Below are 22,814 nucleotides of genomic sequence, written 5' to 3' on the forward strand. Positions count from 1 at the left end.
CTGGCTAATTCTGTCCTCTTTGATAGAAACCTGTGTGACAATATTCTGTTTTGGATTGGGCTCAGCCCCATGTGTATAACTAAATATCGCTTCAGTGCCCGTAATGAGCCAGGCATCTGATATACAGTTGGTTTTCGTTATTCACGGTAGCTATGTCCTGAAATTCACCTTGAATACTGAATTAGCAAATATTGAACTGTTGCCTCTAGGGGAAATACATGGTTAGGTTCCTTCAAGGCTCTGGTCACATATTTTTGTCATACAACCAGTACATAACCTTGTTTCTTGTGTGTTTATGTTTAAAGATCTCATATGAAACATGTATTGTTAATTCATCATTGACCTCACAGCCAGCAGCCCGTAACTGACGCCTAAAGGAAGCTCTGTAACATGGATTTTCTTCTCTGCACTTAGGAACACTGGGGAGGACTTTGGCACTAAGCCGGGGGTGTTTGTAAACAGTGAAATCACCAAGAGAAAACACAGAAATGTAAAAATTTTGACACTAAATAGGCTCTGTTTTCAGGGTGAGCTGAAATAAGAAGGCAGGCTTGATCTTGTTTGACCTCAGCTGGGGTTGGTGTGTTCAGCGTCTAAAATTCTTCCCCCATTTTGTACAAGTCTGTGACCAGAAAAGTGCTGTGGGTATTGATTTTGTAGTTACAAACAAATGTTAGCAAGTAGGTGAATTTGCATATGTAGGACTCATGAATAAGGAGGACCAACTGCATGTTTTTATAGCAGTTCATATATCTAATTTCTTCGTGCTCATTTCAGTTCACTTAAAACAGTGAACTGAGTTTTCACATGCTGGTCCTTGACTTCCAGGCTGAGCAGGCTGCCAAGGTGGAGAAGATGCGCCAGAGCGTGCTGGAGGGGCTCAACTTCTCCCGGCAGAGCCACACACTCCCTTTCCCGCCACCTCCTGCCCTGCCCTTCTACCCTGCCTCTGCATACCCTCGGCACTTCGGGCCTGTCCCCCCCTCTCAGGGCAGGGGCAGAGGCTTTGCAGGTAAGTGGTTTGTCATGACTTGTTCCCATGAGGAAGAGATGCCTGTGAAGAGTGTGCAGCCGTCCTAGGCGAGCCTATCTGCTTTGTCAACCTTGTCATTGTCAGTCGTAGGGGCTCACTGCAGCAGTCCTTCAGGTTTGCAAGGAATGAGCTTGATCTTGGAGATTAGTGGAGAGAGAGCTGTAGATGCATATGTAGAGGCTGCATCCTGAAATCTGTCATTCTAGCTAAAAACTCTGCTCACATTTTAAGACTTTTTTCTCGTGTGTGAGACACGAGGTTAGAGACAGCTGTCTTCCAAGACCCATCTCCCAGGGCCCATCCTCAGCTCTGTGCCAGCACCCTGCTGAATGACCTGCTATAAGGAGGGTGGCATTTCAGTGCTGGTTCCTGGGGACTATGGACACAGGACAGCAAGGCAACAAGAGTGGCCAGGAGACCCCTCCCTGGCTGCTGAAGGAGACAGGGGCTGCTCTGCCCGAATACCCTGCAGGGCCCCCAAGCCCTGTCCCTCACGCTTCTCCCCTGTCTCTCTCTACCCCGGGTCCCACAGGAGTCTGTGGCTTTGGAGGCCCCTATGGGGAAACGGTAGCAACAGGCCCTTACCGTGCCTTCCGGGTGGCGACAGCATCGGGACACTGCGGAGCCTTCTCAGGCAGTGACAGCAGCAGGACTAGCAAGTCCCAGGGCGGTAATTATACCCACCCCTTCCCAGAGCTTCTGCCTGCCAGCACTTCCTTCGCTCCATCATCTGACACCTGCCTTCCTTTACTGTCTTCACAAGCCACTCCCCCAGCAGAATGCCCTTTCTTCTGGGTTCCTCATCTGACTCTCATTGACTGCTCCCCCGCCCTGGAGACTCTCTGTCCTCAGGTCTCTGCAGCGGTTCTGCTGTGGCCAGTCTTTCCTTTCAGGGCAGACCACTGAGTGTCCACCTAGAACAGAGCCTTTCTGTGCACCTGGGTAACCTGACCATCGCCTCGTGCTCATAGGATGAGCTGCTGACTAATACTCAGTGGCGTTTCTTTCCCAAGCAGCCATCTTTTGGTAAAGATTATCATGCTTGTATAGAAGATTCTAATAGTCACAGAATCCCTGGCATAAAAAGTCTTTCACAGTTTGTTTCATAGCATTTTTAAACAAAGACTTAATGTCAGGTACATAAATAATCAGTTTACTTTAGATTCCCATTGCTTCTCTTTTCATTTGTATTAGGCTACAAGGGAGAAAAAGGTTTCAACATTTAGCATTAGAAATAACGTCTGAAGATGTTGCTATAATTTGAAGCCTGTGACTCGTGCCTTTGCCCCAGTCCCACATTATGGGACTGCAGATATAAATCTGGCCATCAAGTCATATAACAGGATTATTCCAGATACATTTTGAAGTCACTTTGAGGATGGGCAAGCCTTTCTGTCTTATGAGCGATGTTTTTCTAACTCAGTTACTTGGGGTACTTAGGGAGGCCAGCGCGCGGTATGTGTGGAAAGGTGACTCTTGCAGACATGGCATTGGATCAGTTCCTCTGTCTCAGCCACAGAAGTTACCTCTCCTTTCCCTAGTGCAGCTGCATGCCTCTCTGCCTGCTCTCTGTTCTCCCACTAGCCTCCTGCAGGGCTCGCTCTGCCCTGTGGCTGTTCCTCGAGCAGCTTGCAACCATGTGTCCTCTTTGCTTCTTGATTGGCTTCAGCAACTTGCAGTGCCTTGAACCTGAAGCTGGCCTGTAGTCCGGACAACAGACTGAAGGAGGGGAGATTTCACTGTGGATAATGTGCAGTGAGAAGTGATTTCTTAGACTGGAATGAGAGGAACTTGCTTCACAACTATTCTAGAACTGGGTCCAAAGCACATATCTGCATTGTCCATTGTAGTAGCCACTGGCCACATGCACTACTGAACACTTCAACTGTGGCTAGAAAGTGTAAGATGCACACCAGATTTTAAGGACTTCATATAGGGAAAAGAATGTTAAATAGCTCATTAATTTTTTTATCTTGACTACCTGTTGAAATAATATTATTTTGGATATATTAGGTTAAATAAATATTAAAACTTATTTGTTTCTTTGTATTTTTTTTCATATGGCTGTTAGAAAATATAAAGCTTGTAGATTTCTGTTGGACAGTGCTGTATTGCCATGGCTAACACCGAGATGATAGAGAATTTATTATAATCCATTCCCATTGCCAGAAAAGATGATTGGGACTCTGTTTTTTGAGCGTTTTTTTTTTTTTAAATCAGAGATTTGGCTATCAGTTAACAATCTCAGAATTTTCTTAAGTCAGAAAACCTTAGAATATGCAGGCCACCAGTAATTACTAGAAGTTAGTGAATATAATGAATATTTATGACCCTGCTTACAGAAATTCTAATTTAACAATACAGTATGACATACAGGCTAGATTTACTTATCTTCTATAACGTTTGGTTAAGGTAGTAACTTGGAAGTATTTATCTAAAGAGAAAAACATTCTGAGTTTGCAGATTTCTATCTTGGTAATATAGAAAGCATGCCATATATGCCCAGTGGCAACACTTTAGTGAATCTGTTTCTATCTAAAAAGCCTTGCACAATTATAGTTGTAACCTAATTCAGTTGTCATGGGTTCTTAATAGTAGTGTAAAATCAAAGTGTGCAGGTATATACTCCACATAATGAAAAAGAAGTCTTTACAAAGCAGGATAAAGCAGCTTCATGCTAAATATAAACCAAAACTGAGAAGGTTCTTGCTTGTATCTCTTTGCTATTCTTAATTCTGTGATTGTAAAGATTTTGTCTTTTCATATTTTTTTGTGTAGGAGTCCAGCCTATACCTTCTCAGGGAGGGAAACTAGAAATAGCTGGCACTGTGGTTGGCCACTGGGCTGGGAGCAGACGGGGCCGTGGGGGCCGGGGGCCTTTCCCTCTGCAAGTAGTTTCTGTTGGAGGACCAGCAAGAGGGTAAGTTCTGAACCACAAAAATGTCTTTTGTATAAAGAAAGAAAACAGTCTGTAACTTGCTTTTTTACTTACAAGTTTAGTAAAAACATTTCTATATCATTAGATACATTCTTCTTTAACATCATTCTTAATGATTGCATAGGATCCAATTTATAACATTATTTAATTAACCATTATTAAATTATTAACCACACATTATTCAATTAACCCAGTGTCTTTATTTTTATTTATTTATTTTTTGAGAGGTCTCACTATGTTGCTCAAGATGATCTTGAACTTGTGACCTCAAGCAATTCTCCTGCCTCAGACTCCCCAAGTATCTGAGATTATAGGCACATACCACTGCACCTGGCTAAAATATTTTTTTAAGCAGCATTTTTAAAGTATTAGTTTTTCAAATCAAATGTGTTGGATATGAACCAGAAAAATAAAATGGATTCCTTGGAATAAATCTGTGATATGACCATACTTAATAAACCCAATGCTTCATAAAGCACATCATAAGATTAGACATCTTTAAATCCATTTGATATGATTTTAAATGTTGTCTGTAACAGATTTAAGTCTCTTTGTTGTCATTTTTTATTGATTTAGGCGTCCACGAGGAGTGATTTCTACCCCAGTCATTAGAACATTCGGAAGAGGTGGAAGATATTATGGCAGAGGTTACAAAAACCAAGCAGCAATTCAGGTAAGAAGACAACACAGTGTTTGTGCCAGTTCACTCCCTTCAATGATGTCTCCTTTCTAAGCTGGTTTTCTCATGCCCGTGTTCAGACAGAAGGTCTATGAGAATACTACTGTAGCTGGCAAGCATCAAACACAACAACTAGCACATGGGTGCTCACCAAATGTCAATTCCCTTGAGCCCAAACCCTGTTGTTTGGGAGCCTCTTCAAGTTGGCTCTGTCCTTTGCCAAGACTCTGATCTCTGGTGGCTTCGTGCCTGGTGCAGCATGATAGGTCAGCCGTACCTTGGGCATCGTCTGGCCAGACAGACCTGGGACAGCCACTTCTTTTAGCTTCTTGGTTTCTTTAGTGGGAAACAGCATTTCACAGTCCAGGCACTGATGGATCCCTATCACCACAGGCTTGGTCACTGTTCCCCGTGCTCTTCTGTGGACACAGCTAGGGCAGCATGCAGGCATCTGGAGTTCTGTTTCTTCACGCACACCATAGGCTTTTTTTTTTTTAAGATAAGATCCTCTTGAATTCTTATTGATGTTTTCAGTTGAAACTGAAAACTGTAGGGCTTTTTATAAACTTCTCTCTGTTATATCTGTGTGTCCTTTCTTCTGTGCTGAGTCACTCACTATATGTAAGTTTTTCCTGTAAATAGCGTTAGGGAGGAAAGGTACATGCACACACATGCATGTATATATGCTATGCACACATGTACGTATATATACATACCCTGTATATACCTACAGGCCCTCCCCCATAAAATACATAATGAGTTTATACTGAATCTTCCAGTTCAAATTTAGGATTTCTGGAATTGTACTTAACCTCTACTGTTATATCCAAATGTCTTGTCTTCCATCCTAAGAATGTTGGTTCTTAAGAAGCCCAGGTGTTCATTAAATTAGAATATCCCATAACTAAGCATTTACTTTATCCCATATTGTACACACAACAGGCTCAGAATACCTATGAATACTACTGTCACCGGTATAATTCACTGAAAACAGTTAAAAGAAAATGTTTACATATGTGCTTGCCATTCTCCCCCACCATTCTTGCATTCCTACAAAAAAAAAAAAAAAAACTATGCTATTATTGTCTATGTTATCTGGGCAGAAAGCCATGACCTCGTGTACTTTCCCTTTTACCTCGTTTGTCTTGGTTTGTTTTTTTTTTTTTTTTTTTTTTTGAGACAGAGTCTTGCTCTGTTGCCCAGGCTAGAGCGAGTGCCGTGGCGTCAGCCTAGTTCACAGCAGCCTCAAACTCCTGGGCTCAAGCAATCCTCCTGCCTCAGCCTCCTGAGTAGCTGGGACTACAGGCATGCGCCACCATGCCCGGCTAATTTTTTCTATATATATTAGTTGGCCAATTAATTTCTTTCTATTTATAGTAGAGACGGGGTCTTGCTCTTACTCAGGCTGGTTTCGAACTCCTGATCTCGAGCAATCCGCCCACCTCGGCCTCCCAGAGTGCTAGGATTACAGGCGTGAGCCACCCATCTTGGTTCTATAAACACCTTCACATAATGTGCCCCCAGCAAGCTTTCTGTCTGTGTGTCCATTTTGGTCTCTGAAATGCTGCTTTCTTTCTAATAGATTCTACAGGAAGGGCTCCTCAGGAAGGACTTAGAGGAAAATATTCAATTTCAAACAGTTAATTTTCCTTATTTGGAAGCATTGGTTCACATTTTCTTTCCTCAAATATGTTATTTCATTTACTTCTGGCATAAAGCTTCTCTGTCAAAAATTGATGATAATCTAATTTTCTTTACCTTTGAACTCATTTGCTGTTTTGGCCTAAATGCCCAAATTATTTTTATTTTTCTGTAAAAGTCTAATGACTTACTTGATCGTGTCCTATACTGATTATTCTGGATCAGGATACTCTGTATGAGGGGGGGCTTTCTCCAAGTATGGTTTCAAGTCATATTTAAGAAAGTTTTCTTGATTTAATAGTTTTTTATTTTTGTTCTCTTTCTTTGTTTTCATCTTCTGCTTGCAGGTTCTTTTGTTATTATCTTCAATATTTGGGATGCTTTTTTATTTTTTATTTTTCTTTAGAGAGAGTCTTGCTCTGTTGACCTGGCTGGAGTGTACTGGCATCTGCCTAGCCCTCTGCAACCTCAAACTTCTGGGCTCAAGTGATCCTCCTGCCTCAGCCTCCCAAGTAGCTGGAACTACAGGAGTGCGCCACTACACCCAGCTAGTTTTTTTCTATGTTTAGTAGAGATGCGGTCTCACTCTTGCTCAGGCAGGTCTCAAACTCCTGACCTCAAGCAGTCCTCCCACCTTGGCCTCCCAGAGTGCTAGCATTACAGGCGAGAGTCACAGCACCCGGCCTGGCATGCTCTTTTGATTTCATTTTATCTCTTCCTTTTTTGACTCACAAAAAAACTCACGTTCTATGAAGTTCACCTGTTTAAAGTACAATTTAGTGGTTTGTGTATTTTAGAGACTGATTTTTAGAGCAGTTTTAGGTTCACAGCAAAATCTAGCAGAAGTTACAGATGCATAAGGCAGAGTTCTCATATATCCCTGCCCCCAACACCCACAGCTTCCCCCACTGTCGTCAGAACCTCCCACAGAATGGCTGGCTTGTTATAATTGAGGAAGCTACATTGACACCTATCATCACTCAAAGTCCATAGCTAACATTAGGGTTGTACATTCTGTGGGTTTGTACAAATGTATAATGACATTTATCTGCCATTTGAGTATCACACAGAGTAGTTTCACTGCCCTAAAATTCCTCTGTGCTCTACCTGTACATCCCTCTCTCATCTCTAACTCCAGGCAGTCACTGATCTTTTTTACTGTCTCCATAGTTTTGCCTTTTCCACAGTGTCCTATAGTTGAATCATGTAGTATGTAACCTTTTCATAGAATCTGAGGGTATTTTGTAAAGAAAAAAAAAAAATATATAACCTTTTCAGACTGGCATCTTTCACTTAATAATATATACTTAAGTTGTTTCCTCTACATCTTTTAATGGCTTCATGGCTCATTTCTTTTTAGCACTGAATAATATTTTATTGTCTGGATATACTAGTTTTTTATCCCATTTACCCACTGAAGGACATCTTGGTTGCTTATAGTTTGGCAGTTATGAATAAAGTTGCTGTAAACATCCATGTGCAAGTTTTCATGTAGACATAAGTTTTCATCTACTTTAGGTAAATACCCATGAGCATGACTGCTGGATTATATAGTAGTAAGAGTGTGTTTAGTTTTGTAAAATGCCACCACTTTCTTCCAAAGTGGCTTTACCATTTTGCATTCCCAACAGCAATGAATGAGAGTTCCTTTTGCTCCATATCCTCACTGGCATTTGGTGTTGTCAGCGTTTCGGACATCCTGAGAGGTGTGTGGTGGGACCTCATCATTTTCTTAATTTTCATTTCTCAAATGGCTTGTGATGTGGAACATCTTTTCATGTGCTTCTTTGCTATCTGTATATCTTCTTTGGTAAAGTGTCCCTTTGGGTCTTTGCATCATTTTCTAATCAAGTTTTTGTAATTCACTGGTTTTTAGTCTGTTCTCAAGGTCAAGAATCTATCACCAATAATTCCAGAATATTCTTCACCACAAAAAGAAACCTTTTACCTATTAACAGTCACTCTGTAATTCTCCCATCCCCTCCTCTAGCCCCTGGCAACTATTGATATATTTTGTGTGTCTTGTGGATTTGCTTGTTTTTGTACATTCCTTGTAAACATACATGTTGTGCCATGTATCAGTATTTCATTCTTTTCTATTACTGACTCATGATTCATTGTATGGATAGACCACATTAATTTATCTACTCATTTGTTGATGGACATTTGCATTGTTTCCATTTTGGGGCTATCACAAATAATGTTATGAACATTTATCTGCAAATTTTTGTGTAAATGTGTGTTTTCAGTTCCTTTGGGTATATGCCTAGGAGAATTGCTGGGTCACATGGTCACTACTATGTTTAGCCCTTTGAGAAACTGCCAGACTGTCTTCCAAAGTGGCTGTACCATTTTACATCCCCACCAGCAATGTACATGTGGGTTCCAATTTCTCCATATCCTCGCCAACACTTGTTATTTTCCATATTCTTGATTCTAGCCATCCTAGTGGATGTGAAGTGTTATCTCATTGTGGTTTTGATTTGCATTTCCCTATCTTCATTTCTTTCTGATTTAAAAAATGTTTTTTGTTTTTACCTTCTTCAGATATTATTTGTTCCTATATTTCTTCTAATAATAGTCTTCATTTCTGGAATGATTTTTTTCCTGCTTCTTGGTCTGGCTATATTTTTATGTTTTATAGCATTTGTCTCAAGTTTCCAAGAAAATGACAATAGCATTGACTCATGGACATGAGCATGTTAGTATTAGAAGCTAAAATGAAAAGATACTGTGGGAGAATGTGTGGGGACCTCTGGTTTATGGAGGTTGTCCCTCCGGTTAGGGTCAAAGGGCACACTCCATCTGCGTCTGAGCTGAGGGAATAGGCATTGTTTTCAAACAAGGCAAATACCTTTTTTTTCATCTTAGGAGGCCTAGAAAGTGCTAGAAAGCGCCACCATCTCTTCTTGTTGGAAGGGGCTGGGATGAAGAGTTGAAAGATGCCTTTTCTCATCTGAAAAATGACTGTTTGAAGGTGAAAACCATCCAGGTTTTCTTTAGCACTGAGTTAGTCTGTGACAGTGGTACTCAGCCCTGGCAATTGGCACTCAAGGAACATTTGGGGACATTGTTGATTGCCACAACTTGGTGCAAGTCAGATGCTACTGGCTTCTAATGGGTGGCGGCTTGGGATGCTGCCAAGCACCCTGCTATGCAAGGGGCAGCGCCATGGCAGAGAATCACCAGGGTCACACACAGTGTCATACGCTGAGTTTGAGAGACTGGTCTGTGTTACAAGCAACTCAAGATTTCAAGCTGTCTTCACTGTCCTCACAGAGAGTCCTGTCTTTCAGGAAATGTGCTGCATCGCTCGTTTCATTTTTTTTTTTTATGCGTAAGGTGGCAGATTTTTTTTTTTTTTATGTCGTTTCATTTTTTTCCAGAGAATTATTTTTAAATCTGTTAAGTGGAAGGGGGAGACCCATTCACAAGTGATATTTCACAGGCACATGTAGTGATTATCCGTGCAGATTTGTTTCTTGTTGAGGTTGCCTAGTAATGATTTTGTTTTTCCGGTGGAAATGGGGTGTGTGTGCTGCTAGATGTTACAGGCAGATGAGGGATACCTGTTCTTTGGCCGGGAGCAAGAATAGTCTCCATTCCAGAGAGCACTTACTGAGGGTTATTTGTTATTTTACATGATTCGGTGCTATACAAAGGATTAGATAGAGCTCCTTAAATGGAAATCTCCCTCATTTTCAGGACATTGACTACAGAGAAGTTGAGGGAAGGGGCCACAGTGGGAACTGACTAGGCAGGTGGAACGGCCCTCAAAGCAAAGACCGAGTCAGAAGGAACCTGCTCGTGAATCTATGGAGTGTCATTCAGGCAAAATCAGCATTCTGTCCTGCTATTTATCAAAAGCCGACTTACCGTTTGTTGTCCTTCATTTTAAATAGGGCAGACCTCCTTATGCTGCTTCAGCAGAAGAAGTGGCCAAAGAACTTAAGTCGAAATCTGGGGAATCGAAGTCCTCTGCTGTGTCTTCAGACGGGTCCCTGGCTGAAAACGGAGTGATGGCCGAGGAGAAGCCGGCTTCCCAGATGAACGGGAGCGCAGGCAACGCCAGGGCCCCCAGCCACTCCGAAAGTGCCTTGAACAATGACTCTAAAACGTGCAATACAAATCCTCATTTAAATGCACTAAGTACAGACAGCACTTGCCACAGAGAGGCTGCTCTGGAGGCAGCTGTCTTAAATAAAGAAGAGTAAACTTATTTTTTATAGAGGGTGAAGGATGCTGGAAGGGTAAGGATTTAGGAATATCTGGAGAGAAAGAGAGCCTGCAGTTACGTACATTTTGTCCTTTCCGTAAGAGAAAAATGAGGACTTTGGAAATTCAGATCCCTCTTTGATATCAGAGATTTAAACAACACATTTTTAGTTTTAACCAGTTGTAGTCAAAATGCTACAATAAAACAAAAAAGAGAAAGAAAATGAAGAGCATTTGACTCCCGCACTTAAAATGAAGTACACAAAGTTTAAACTGGTTATAACAAAGCCTATAGTTGTGTTTCTTGAACTATAAAGAAAACAAATTTTGGCAGTCTTTAAGTATATATAGCTTAAAATATAATTTTTAGCATTTGGCACCATATGTATGCCATTATATTTGATTTTGCATTACTGTTTCACAATGAAGCTTTGTTTAAGGCTTTGATTTTTATGATTATGAAAGAAATAAGGCACAACCACAGTTTTTCTTTCTTACTTAAATTTCATCACTGTTGATGTGGTTCTTTTGTGTTAAAAAAAGTGCAACTATCAAAACTAAAAAAAATTATAGAGTAATATTGCTGTTCTGCTGATTTTAAATATACAGTACATCATACATACTTTACAAGCAAGTTAAATGGAGATAAAGTTGAAATCATAGAAGATGCAAATGACCTTTCAAAATCAACATAATGTGTTCTGAAACTTTTCGTGACTAATACCATGCATCTGTGATCAATGAACTATGTGGTTTTGAATCGGACGTAGACCATTAGTACTACTACTTGAGCTAAACTTCTGCATGGTTCATAATTTTTAAAGTGTGTAGTTAATATTATGCATGTTATTGTCCTTTCTTCCATTCTTACCAGTATGTGCCCATTTGCAAAACAAAAATGCTAATAATCAGTAATAGTCCTATAAAAGATGTTAACTCTGTTTAGTCATTGACTGATCTTGCTCTAACCTTAAAATTTTGTGATTATTGACATCTGTTGCATTTATTCTAAATCCCCCCCAAAATTATCTAGCCGTTACAAATATCAACATTACCCTGGTGTATTCACTGCTGTATGCATTATTGTTCTTTGTTGCTGTTTTATGCCTTCATATTAGCAAAATATGAAATTCTGTGAAAAAAAACCCTTTGATCTTTAAAAAAAAAAAAAAAACACCCCCCCTTCTGTAGCAGGAAACAAATTGCTTGTTCTTGAGAACTTTCCCATCAAGAATTTAGTAGAAGCAGATATACTTCTATCATTTTGATGTTTTTGTTAATGTTTCCAAACAATGTACTTTGAAATCAGAATCACTTCTTATCGTTTTCATATACTTCTGATGCTCTTCATCACATTAGTGATCAGAAATGAGGTGTAATTCCCCAACCCCTGCCCGCAAGAGCTAAGTAGGATCTTACTGTAAGTTGAAGGGAGTTTTGCCCTAACTCATGGATTGTGCAAGAATGAACTGCTGTTGGGTTTGATTGACTGTCGATGGATTGTGGTGTGGCGTATCTGAAGGCTATTGAATGCAACTTACAATGCTTAATAAAAATCTTTATTCTTTTAGTATAAAGTATGGTGTGGCTTTTAAATTCACTTGGAAAACATAAATTTTACCGAAGTTTACTCAAATTGAAATAACCACTGAAAAGCTTGATCAGATAAACAAAGTTTAAAAATATTTTTCCTTTTCAGAGTAATTCCAGGTTTTCAGCTCTAGGGGAACATTAATACACGATTAATATGAAAATTATGCTGATGCTTAACGTTTGTTTCATTGGTAAATTTCATGCAACCAAAGAGATTAAAAAAAGACATTCTGATAAAGCAGACATAGAAATAGAAAACAGTTTCTTTTAAAGCTCCGAGGAAGAGATAAATTTGATTAAACCACGTTTTTAAAACTTGGTGTTACAAGTGTAGCTTATGTTTCGTGCCATCATTTTTGTCTGGAAGCTCTTCTCTGCATCCTGGTATGAAGTACGAATGTACTGCTGTGACCGCCTCACCTGGGCAGCCTACACTTGGGAGACGCGCCCCGTGCTGCCGCCTAGGGGCGGGGAGGCGGGCGGGACCCGGAGGCGCCTAGCAACACCCGGAGGAAAGAGGGCGCCACCATCCGCGTCCCGGTAGGGGCTGGCGCTCGCCCCGAGGCGCGTTTCCTTCCTGCGGACGGTAGGGCGGGGCTTGAGCGGCGGGGGGCGGGCCCTTGCGTGGCGCTGCGCCTCCCCCACCGCGCAGGCCCGGGTGCGCGCGCAGCGCTCAGGGCGGTGTCGCGGCCTGGGGGCCTAGTGTCTTGGATTCGGCCTTGCGGCGGCGGAGCCCCGTGTGCCCGCGACCGAGGCCGCACGACCAGACTCCTTCCGTGCCCGGGACCGACCAGGCTCCGGTGCCTGATGCAGACCAGCCGCCCAAGTTGAGCCAAAGTCTCTCCGCTTACGCCCCGCCCGTTCTCCTAGTCCTAGTTCAGACCCAAAACGAATTTTATCTGTTTTCCACAGGATCTGGCTTTCAGAATTTGGAGAAAATAAAGCAAGCCTCACCCTGAGGCCTCTTTCCCCTCCCTGTCTGGCACTCATGCTGGCGCCGCCACCTCAGGGCCCTTCCTCACAGCCGCCCCGTCTGGCCAAGGGCCACACAGGCTCCCTCGCCGCGCTTGGGAGGGTGGGAAACTGCTCCGTCTTTAAAGAAGGCATCGCCCCAGTGAGGGCTGCTGCCTGCAAGGGGAGCACGTTTAACCACTCTGGGTCGCACACGCCTGGCAGAGGGACAGCGTTTTGGAGGAAGACGGGTGTTTCTGTTCCCACAGGACAGGCCTCCACCCAGCCGCTGCCTGCAGTGCCTTCCCCACGGTGACAAGCTCTCTCCCCCGCCCCCGCCCAAAGCCCCGCACTCCTGCCTGCCTTGTTTCTCTGGGCAGGTCCACCCTACTTCAAAAAAGTAAACTGGAACAGCCCACTGGCTTGGAGAGGGGAGAGGGATGGGTTTCTGTAAAGTCACAGCAGCGGGAACGCAGTCATCTCAAGGATGCATCCGCTCTCTGCAACAAGCAGGTGTTTCTTCCTAGCAATGTTCTCGTCACGTACACAGCTGCAGTTGCTCTAGGTGAGTGAGGAAGGATGCTCACAGCATGCTCAGGGTCACTCTTAACAGAGACAGGGGGCCAGGCGCGGTGGCTCAGGCTTGTAATCCTGGCACTCTGGGAGGCCGAGATGGGAGGATCGCTTGAGCTCAGGAGTTCGAGATCAGCCTGAGCAAGACTGAGACCCGTCTCTACTATAAATAGAAAAGAAATTAGCCAAACAACTAAAAATAGAAAAAACATTAGCTGAGCATGGTGGCACATGCCTGTAGTCCCAGCTACTCGGGAGGCTGAGGCAGGAGGATCGCTTGAGTCCAGGAATTTGAGGTTGCTGTGAGCTAGGCTGACGCCTCAGCACTCTAGCCCAGACAACAGAATGAGACTCTGTCTCAAAAAAAAAACAACAACAACGACAAAAACAGAGATTGGGAAGAAGCTGGCTCCAAGCTCCAAGGGGGATCTTTCCAGGTGCTCCTGAAGCCCCTGAAGATGCAGGCCTGGGCAGAAAGGAGCTAGGAAGGGAGAGGGTGCTGAGGCTGGAACAGGGATAGGCCAGGACACCTTGCTCAGCGGGAGGCACGGCACGTTGGCCACTCCTCCCACAACTACTAGAATTGCAGGGTAAGGCCGGATTTGTGGCCTTGGTGGTGCTGGTGGGGCTCAGGACCAAATGCTGATGCTGGTGTAGGCAGCAAGGCACCCTAGGGCAAGCCACACACTCTCCTAGCTGACCATCTATTTTCTTTCTTTAGAAAACCAGCTTTTATTGATTTTTTGTTTCAAAAGTAGTATGTTTATTGTGGCACATTTTAAACATATTGTATAGGTACACAAAAAGAAACAGTTACCAGTAATTCCTCCATCCTGAGACACCTATTGTTAACATTTGGTCTCTCTCTCCTATGCAATATAGATTTTTTTTTCTTTTTCTTTATTTTGAGACAGAGTCTCACTCTGTTGCCCAGGCTAGAGTGCTGTGGTAACATCATAGTTCACTGCAACCTCAAACTCCTGGGCTCAAGTGATCCTCCTGCCTCAGCTTCCCAAATAGCTGGGACTACAGGCACCCACCACCACACCTGACTAATTTTTCTATTTTTTGCAGAGACGGGGTCTTGCTCTTGCTCAGGCAGGTCTTAGACTCCTGAGCTTAAGTAATCCTCCATCTTTGGCCTCTTGAGTGCTAGAATTACAGGCATGAGCCACCACACTGGCCAGATTTTTTTTTTCTTATACAAAACATAATCATGCTGTCCATACATATTTTGTAACATTTTTCTCACCTAGGATCATTTGATGACCGTCTTTCCCTGCCATTCCATAGCCTGCCATAGCCCCACAGACTCCATGGTGGGGCTACACCAGAATGTATTCCCTGTCTTTACTATCAGCATGGTTGGACATTTCACATTATTTGTCCTTCAACAAGTACTTCAGAGTAGAGCAGCTGCTCCATGGGACAGAATGCATCAAGACTCCTGCCTTTGTGATATTTACATTTGAATAGGGGACAACATACATGTATTCAAATAACAATATTTTAAGCAAGACAACGAGGAAAGGAAGACAGAATGATGGGTTGGGTGGGCAGGTGACAGAGCCATGAGAGGAGCTAGTCAGGGAAGATGGGGTTCAGGTCAGGAGAGGCAAATAGAGTGCCCGGCAGAGGGGCATTCACGGAGAGAGGGGAGAAGCCCACAGCCACTCTGAGGGCAGGGCGCTGGGGTGTCTTGGCATGCTGTGGCCCTTGGAAGGCTGCAAGGCAGGACGGGGTGTACCTCGATGCCCAGTGGGCTCTGGGCGTCCACGTAACCCCATAGGTAAGTCCTGTGATCGTCTGTGTCCTCAGTCCTGGTTAGCATTTCATCACAAGAAGCTCCCAGGGTGGGAAGGGTGAGGAAAGGAAGACTTTGGTGTTACCACAGATTTGGCCACAAGACTTGGTCTGGTGTCCAGGGCCCAGGAGCCGTTTGTCTGCAACAGCCCTACACAGTCAAGGCATTGGTCTTTGCCCATTTGACAAAGTCAAAATGGGTTTTTGTTTGGATGGCTTTGACTTCTAGTGAGAGTGAACATTTTCTCTCTTACGTTTAATTTGCACATAGTTTCTTTATTTTTCAATTGAGAAGGAACTCCTAATGTCCCCCTGGCTCTTTTATGATCCTCCAAACAATTAGGCCAAGGGCAAGAATTTTAAGAAATAATTCACTGTCTACACCTTTATCCATATCATCTCCAGCAAGGGAGTGCTGGGTTTGGCCTTCAGAACACCGCCTGCCAGCCCTGGCGACTCCTCCTCCCTACTGGGAGGGAGCCTGTCTCTGCACTGCATGGGGCAGACAGCAGGGTGCCAGACCTTTCAAGATGGATGATATTCTTAGGGACAGCTCTCTCCTCAATCCGTTTTATTCTGCCCTCAATTCCTCTGAGAATGCACTAATTTCTTGTTGCTTCCTCTGCCCCTAACCCACTACATCTTGGACAAAAGTCCTTTGCTACTTAGCTCTTCACTTTGTAGAGTGGCTGTTGCAGGGGCTTTCTGCTCGGAGCCTGCTGCTAGCCAGCTTGCAAGCCTCGCTTTCGTCCTCCCCACCCTTGGTCCCAAGGCTGTCTGCTTCCTCCTCCATGTGCCCCAGGGAAGCCGCCAGACCTGGCCCTGTTAACTCCCCTACCAGAGCTCAGGCTAAGTTGACCCCAGGATCTGCAGATGTTGCAAAACAGGCTTTTCATTAAGATGCTTAATGAAACACTATCAGCTGAACTGTGCTATCAGCTGAACTGTATCCCCCAAATTCATATGAAGTCCTGACCCCCAGGACCTCAGAATGTGACCTTATTTGGAAATAGAGTGTTTGCTGGTGTCATTAGTTAGGTTAGGATGGGGTCATGTTGGAGTAGGATGGTCCCTAATCCAATATGACTGGCATCCTTATAAAAAGAGGAAATTTGGGCACAGAAAGACATGCACACAGGGAGAATGTCGTGTAAAGACTAGAATTATTTTGCCACAGACCAAGGCACCAAAGAACTGCGAAAGCTGGACAGAGGCCTGGAACAGATCCTTTCCTAGTGCCCTCAGAGAGATGGGGCCCTGCAGACACCTGGATCTCAGATTTCTGGCTTCCAGAACTGGGAGACACTCAATTTCTGTTGTTCTAAGGCACCTAGTCTGTGGTACTTTGTTTCACAGCCCTAGAATCTAATAGACCCTACATGCCGCCATCCTGGTAAATGGAGACAGTGTCCTGCCCAGGTGTCTAAGCCCACAGTGAGACCACCACTACCTGACCCTTTGTGGGGTGTGACTTAGCTCTGGGATGCACACATTTCTTTTTTCTTGATTCCTAGAACTGGAAGTAGTCCAGGCTGAACAGAAACATGAACAGTTTGATCAGGAATAAACCTGCCTAGGTGGCTACAACTACGGTCCTGCCTCTCTGAAAAGTAGAGGTCAGATTTGAGGCTGAGAGTCTTAACCAAATGACCACAGTGGGCCTTACCTACACAAGAACCCCCAAACCCATGGAAACCTGGAAAGAAAGATCTTGGGTTTCCCCTGCACAGAGAAATATCCCTCTGCGCCTTTATCTGCCCACCAGTGACCCCGGGAGAGTCTACAGAGAGCGGTGCTGTGTTTGCTGCTGAGGAGACAGCCCTGAGGATGACATTGTCCTGGGCTGTGGGACTTTACCAGACTGGGGAAATGACAGTTGTGGAAATGTGCTCAAGAAAAAATAAATCCAAGTGAAAATGCAGCAGCAGTGGTAGGAAGCTCTATGAAGAAAACACACAGAGGAAATGAGGAATTTACATGGGTGGAGGTGGGAGGAAGTTGAGAGGGAAGCCTCTCTGAGGAACTACCTAGAGGTCAGGTGGGAATCACCGAGGCAGATTCCAGGCACCTTGGGGCAGATGTCCAGGATGGCCTTTTTCCACACTGTGCCCAGAAGGCTCCATCAGTCCAGGAAGCAAACAGCTAGAAGCATCCTGACCTCAGTAAACTAGGCCACTCCTGGCATTTGTGCATGTCCATCCCTGCAGACTCAAATGACCCCCGTGTGGGCTGTAGGGAGGGTCTCTCCAGCCCAGGTTTGCCCTGTTCTAGTGTGTTAGTAACAGCATTCCTTTGGATAGCCACTTGGCCAAGGGGCTCTTGTCTATAAACTCACAGCATCCAAATATCATAGAACCATCCCAGAAATGGTCAACAAGAAGGATCACTTTCATACCTACCAGAAAAATGTAGATGACTTAAAAAATTTCCATGGGGCATTGTTCACTTCAATGGGTTCTGGAACAAATTGGCTTGATCAGGTATCCCAAGAAGGAGCCCACTCTTAGAACTTCCTGTGCACCAACCAAATGGACTCATCTGTCACAAAAACACATACCCAACCTTGAACTAGTATCTCTTTCTAACATCTTCTTCTCCTCAACAGTTATTAATAGTTACCTGTCTCTTGCTCTAGCCTAAGAACTCTATGGAGACATGAATGTGTTTGCCTTGTTCACTGGTATGAAACCTGCACTAGTTGTGTGCCAACAAAATAACCTAGATGGAATGGACAAACTCCTAGAAATGCATAACCCACCAAGACTGACTCATGAAGAAATAAAAAATCTCAATAGACCTACAACTAGTAAGGAGATTGGGTCACTAATCAAAAACCTCCCAACAAAGCAAAGCCCAGAAACAGATGTCTTCACTTGTGAATTATACCAAACATTTAAAGAAGAATTAACACCAGTCTTTCTCAAACTCTTACAAAAAATTGAATGGTAGGGAATACTTTTGAGTATTTTATGAAGCCATCATTTCTTTGATACCAAAACCAGACAAAGATACTAGAAAACTATAGACCAAAATCCTTTATGAATATTGATGCCAAAATCCTTAACAAAATACTAGCAAATTGAATTTAGCAGCATATTAAAAGAATTATATAACATGACCAAGTCGGATTTATTCCTGGAATACAAGGGTAGTTCAGCATCCAAAAATCAATCTGTAATTTATTATATTAACAGAATGAAGGATAAAAACCTACATGATCATCTCAATTAATATAGAAAAAGCATTTAAGATAATTCAACAACTTTTCTTTATTAAAAAAATTCAATAAGTTAGGAATAGAAGGGAACTTTCTCAACATAGTAAAGGCCATATGTGAAAAGCCCACAGCTAACATCATAGTCAATGATAAAAAACTGAAAGTGATTCCTCTAAGATCAGGGACAAGGCAAAGATAAAAACTCTTGTCATTTCTATTCAAAATAATACTGGCAGTCCTACTCATAGCAATTAGGCAAGAAAAAGAAATAAAAGGTATCTGAATTGGAATGGAAGAAGTAAAATGATCTCTGTTCACAGATGACATGGTCTTATATCATATAAGATCAAGATTTAGGAACCCTAAAGAGACCCCCCAACACACACACGCACACAAACCAATCCAAAAACCTGTTAGAACTAATAAGGAATTCAGCAAAGAGCAAGATACAAAATCAACATACAAAAATTAGCTTTGTTTCCATACACTAATAATGAACAACCTAAAAAAACTAAGAAAAGAATTCCATTTATAATAGCATCAAAAAGAATAAAATACTCAGGAATAAACTTAACCAAAGAGACAAAAGACTTGTACACTGAAAACTAACAAATATTGCTGAAAGCAATTTAAGAAGACATAAACAAAAGAAAAGACAGGCTTTGTCTATGAATTAGAAGATTTACTATTAAAAGATCAATCTCTTAAAGGCAATTTACAGATCCACTGCAACCCCTATCAAAATCCCAACAATGTTTTCTACAGAAATAATTTTTTAAAGGAAAATCCATCCCAAAATTCAAATGGAATCTCAAGGGACCCCAAGTAGCCAAAATAATCTTTAAAAAGAAGAAAGAAGTTGGAGATTTCACACTTCCTGATTTCTAAACTTACTACAAAGCTATAGTAATCAAAACTGTGTGGTACTGACATAAAAGACATATAGACAAATGAAATACAATAGAGAGCCCAGAAATAAACTCTCACATAATGATCAAATGATTTTTGACAAAGGGGCCAAGACTATTTAATGAGAAAAAGACAATCATTTCAACAATGGTGCTCTAAAAACCATATATCCATATGCAAAAGAATGAAGTTACACCCTTACTTTATGCCATTTACAAAAATTAATTTAAAATGGATCAAAAAACCTAAAGGCAAGAGCTAAAACTATAAACTCATAGAAAAAAATAGGGAAAAACCTTCATGATATTGGATTTGGCAATGATTTCTTGGATATGAAACCAAAGTAGAGGCAACATAAGAAAAAAACAGATAATTTAGACTTCATCAAAATTAAAAACTTGTAAGTCAAAGGACACAATCAACAGAGTAAAAATGCAATCTATGGAATGGGAGAAAATATTTGCAAGTCATGTATCTGCTAAGGGATTAATATCCAGAATATATAAAGAACTCCTACAATCCAATAACCAGAAAACAAACCAACCAATTCAAAATTGGGCAAAGAATGTGAATAGATATTTCTCCAAAGAAAATGCTAATCATTGGGAAAATAAAGGTAAAAAAGACAATGAGATACTGCTTTATACCCACTAGGATGGCTATTACCAAACATAAACAAAACGACAACAAGACAAAAACAAAACAGAAAATTTTGACTGTTGAGGTGGATGTGGAGAAATTGGACCTCTTGTGAATTACTGGTGGGAATGTAAAATGGCATAGGCACTGAGGAAAATGGTATGGCAGTTGCTCAAAAATATACCAACATAAACACCTGCACTGAAAAAAATATGTAAAAATAGAATTACCATATGACCCAGCAATTCCATTTCTGGATATATATCCAAAAGAAGTGAAAGCAGGGACTCGAACAGTTATTTTTACACTGATATTCACAGCAGCATTATTCACAATAGCCAAGAGGTAGAAATAACAGATGAATGGCAGATGAATGGATAAATAACATGTGGTATATCCATTTAATGGAATATTATTCAGTCTTAAAAACGAAGAGATTGTGACATATGCTACAACAGGGATGAACCTTGAGGACATTATGTTAAGTGACATAAGCCAGTCACAAAAAGGCAAATACTGTGTGATTACAATTTTTTTCCCTTCCCTGGTCTGTCTGCCCATGATTCCACTTATATGAGGGTTCTAAAGTTGTCAAATTCACAGAGACAGAAAGGAGACTGGTGGTTACCAGTGGCTGGGCAGAGGGGAGAATAGGGAATTATTGTTTAACAGGGACAGAGTTTCAGTTGGGGAATGTAAAAAAATTTCTGAAGATGAATAGGGGTGATGGTTGTACAACAGTGTGAATGTATTTAATACCACTGCACTATACATAAAAAATGGTTAAAATGGTAAGTTTTATATTATGCATATTTAGCCACAATTTTTTAAAAACCTGCATAGCACTTAGCGTACTGAGTGAGTGAACACATAAAACAACTTGAAGTAGAACAGGCTATGCTTAAACGCTGGGTAGGAAGAGGAACAAAGGCTGTCTTCCACAAGCCTGGGCAACAGAGACGCCATCTCCACAAAAACAACATTTAAAAAATTTCCCTCAGATGCTCACTGCCCATGTGCAAGGCTGCAGTCCCGCCATTACTGGAGCACCATGGTACAGCAGTGACTGGGTCCACGTAGCTTTTGAGCCCACCCACCTTGCGCCTGCAATGTGCCAGGCAGACGGGGGCGCTGAGTGGGGACATCGTTACATTCACACAGCCTTGTGGCTCTGAGTTGCAGCCGAGCCCTGGGGAACAGAGGGTATGGTGGACAGCTGCTAAGCACAGGGGCCACCAAGCGTGGGGCCAGAGGCAACAGTGTTGAGGGCTACACACCACCTGTCTTCGGAGGCCACTGACCTCCTCCTCTTGGGGTCTTTCCCTCCCTCTCACCTCTGGGCACAAACAAACTCACTTTACTCCTTGTCCTCTCTGTGCCATCCTGGCCTCTGCTCCCAGGTCACCTTCTCAGGGGGCATCTCTGCCCACCCCTCTGCCCAGGGCCATTCTCACTACTCAATGCACTCAAACGTACGCACATATCAACTGTCTCTACTCTAGTGTGGACTCCAACAGACCTAAGACAACTGCTGAGTCCTCAATGTCTCCAATGCTGCTTGTACACACAGAAGTGCTTGATAAATACCTAAGCACAGGAGTGAGAGGAGGAGGGAAGGAGGAAGGAAGGAGTGGAGATGTGTGTGTCTGGGAGGAGACACAGAAAAGGGGAAGTCAGACAGAGAAGCCAAACAGAGGGAGCTCAGGGGCCCAGGACCAGTTTTATACTGCAGAGGGCAAGCAGCCAGGCAGCCATGGGGGGCTTTGAACATGAGGAATGGCTACAGGTGGGCCCAGCTGCATGCAGACAGGACAGTTCCAGAGGGCAGGGCTTGGCGGTGAGTGGGGAGGGCAGACAGCCCTGAATGACCTCTACTGACCTCTATGAATTTTCCCAGGCAGGGTGGGGACACAGGCTGGGGACTTGCAAACTGAAGGCTCCTTGCTTGCTCCCTCCCCTTCCTTCTCAGCAGGTAGCTGATCTCTGCCTAGGCATTTTAATTGCCTCTAGCCTCAGTTTTCACTTCTGTAAAATGACACCAATGACACCTATTAACTGCTGGGTATGTAATAATAGCCATCATGACCCAAGCAATATGCTAAGCACTTAACAAACTTCTGGCTGAATGCAGGTAAAAGCTGTGGAGAACTGAGCCCAGTGCACTGTCCTCAGTGAGCATTTGGTAACTATTGGGTAACTTATCATTATCTGTAAACAATGGAATAGAAGTGTTAGGAGAGGGAGGAATGCCAGTCACAGAAGCTTTCCCTGCACCATGGTGGCCTCCAGAAGTTTCTAGCTTCAACAGGGGTTTGGGCACTGCTCATCTGACCACTTTAGTACTGTGATAAGGACAAGGGAACTTTTTCAGGTACCTGGGGAGCACCCACCCCCTGGGCTCTCTCTGGGCCTCCTTTTAGACATTCATCTTCAGGTTGAGCACTCTTTACCTGCACCAATTCACACCAAGGTGCTAATGGTGGATGATGGCTTAATGGTTATTCCTTTCCAAGGAAACTTAGTCCTAAAGAACTGCCCCGCCTTTCTCCCAGGAGGAAGGGAACCAGAGGTGACAGCTGGAGCTCAGGTAGGGGGGCCTTATTATGCTCCATCCTGAACAGCT

The 22,814-nt window shown here is 43.0% G+C and overlaps 1 protein-coding gene across 2 annotated transcripts in view; it reads left to right on the forward strand.

Moving 5' to 3' along the window:
- The window catches only part of FAM120A (family with sequence similarity 120 member A), a 116,404-nt gene extending 104,321 nt beyond the window's left edge, over nucleotides 1–12,083 (forward strand). Inside the window, exons 14-18 of one of the 2 annotated variants that reach the window (XM_012738519.3) lie at nucleotides 829–1,012; nucleotides 1,566–1,703; nucleotides 3,812–3,953; nucleotides 4,548–4,644; nucleotides 10,194–12,083. In XM_012738519.3, the coding sequence (XP_012593973.1) occupies nucleotides 829–1,012; nucleotides 1,566–1,703; nucleotides 3,812–3,953; nucleotides 4,548–4,644; nucleotides 10,194–10,505 (873 nt within the window). In that variant the 3' untranslated portion in view covers nucleotides 10,506–12,083. The remainder of the gene's footprint in view (nucleotides 1–828; nucleotides 1,013–1,565; nucleotides 1,704–3,811; nucleotides 3,954–4,547; nucleotides 4,645–10,193) is intronic. The other variant, XM_076008481.1, reaches the window with a different exon arrangement.
- The last annotated feature ends 10,731 nt before the right edge of the window (nucleotides 12,084–22,814 follow it).

Source organism: Microcebus murinus, chromosome 12, assembly GCF_040939455.1.
Source record: "Microcebus murinus isolate Inina chromosome 12, M.murinus_Inina_mat1.0, whole genome shotgun sequence".
NCBI classification, from domain to species: Eukaryota; Metazoa; Chordata; class Mammalia; order Primates; family Cheirogaleidae; genus Microcebus; species Microcebus murinus.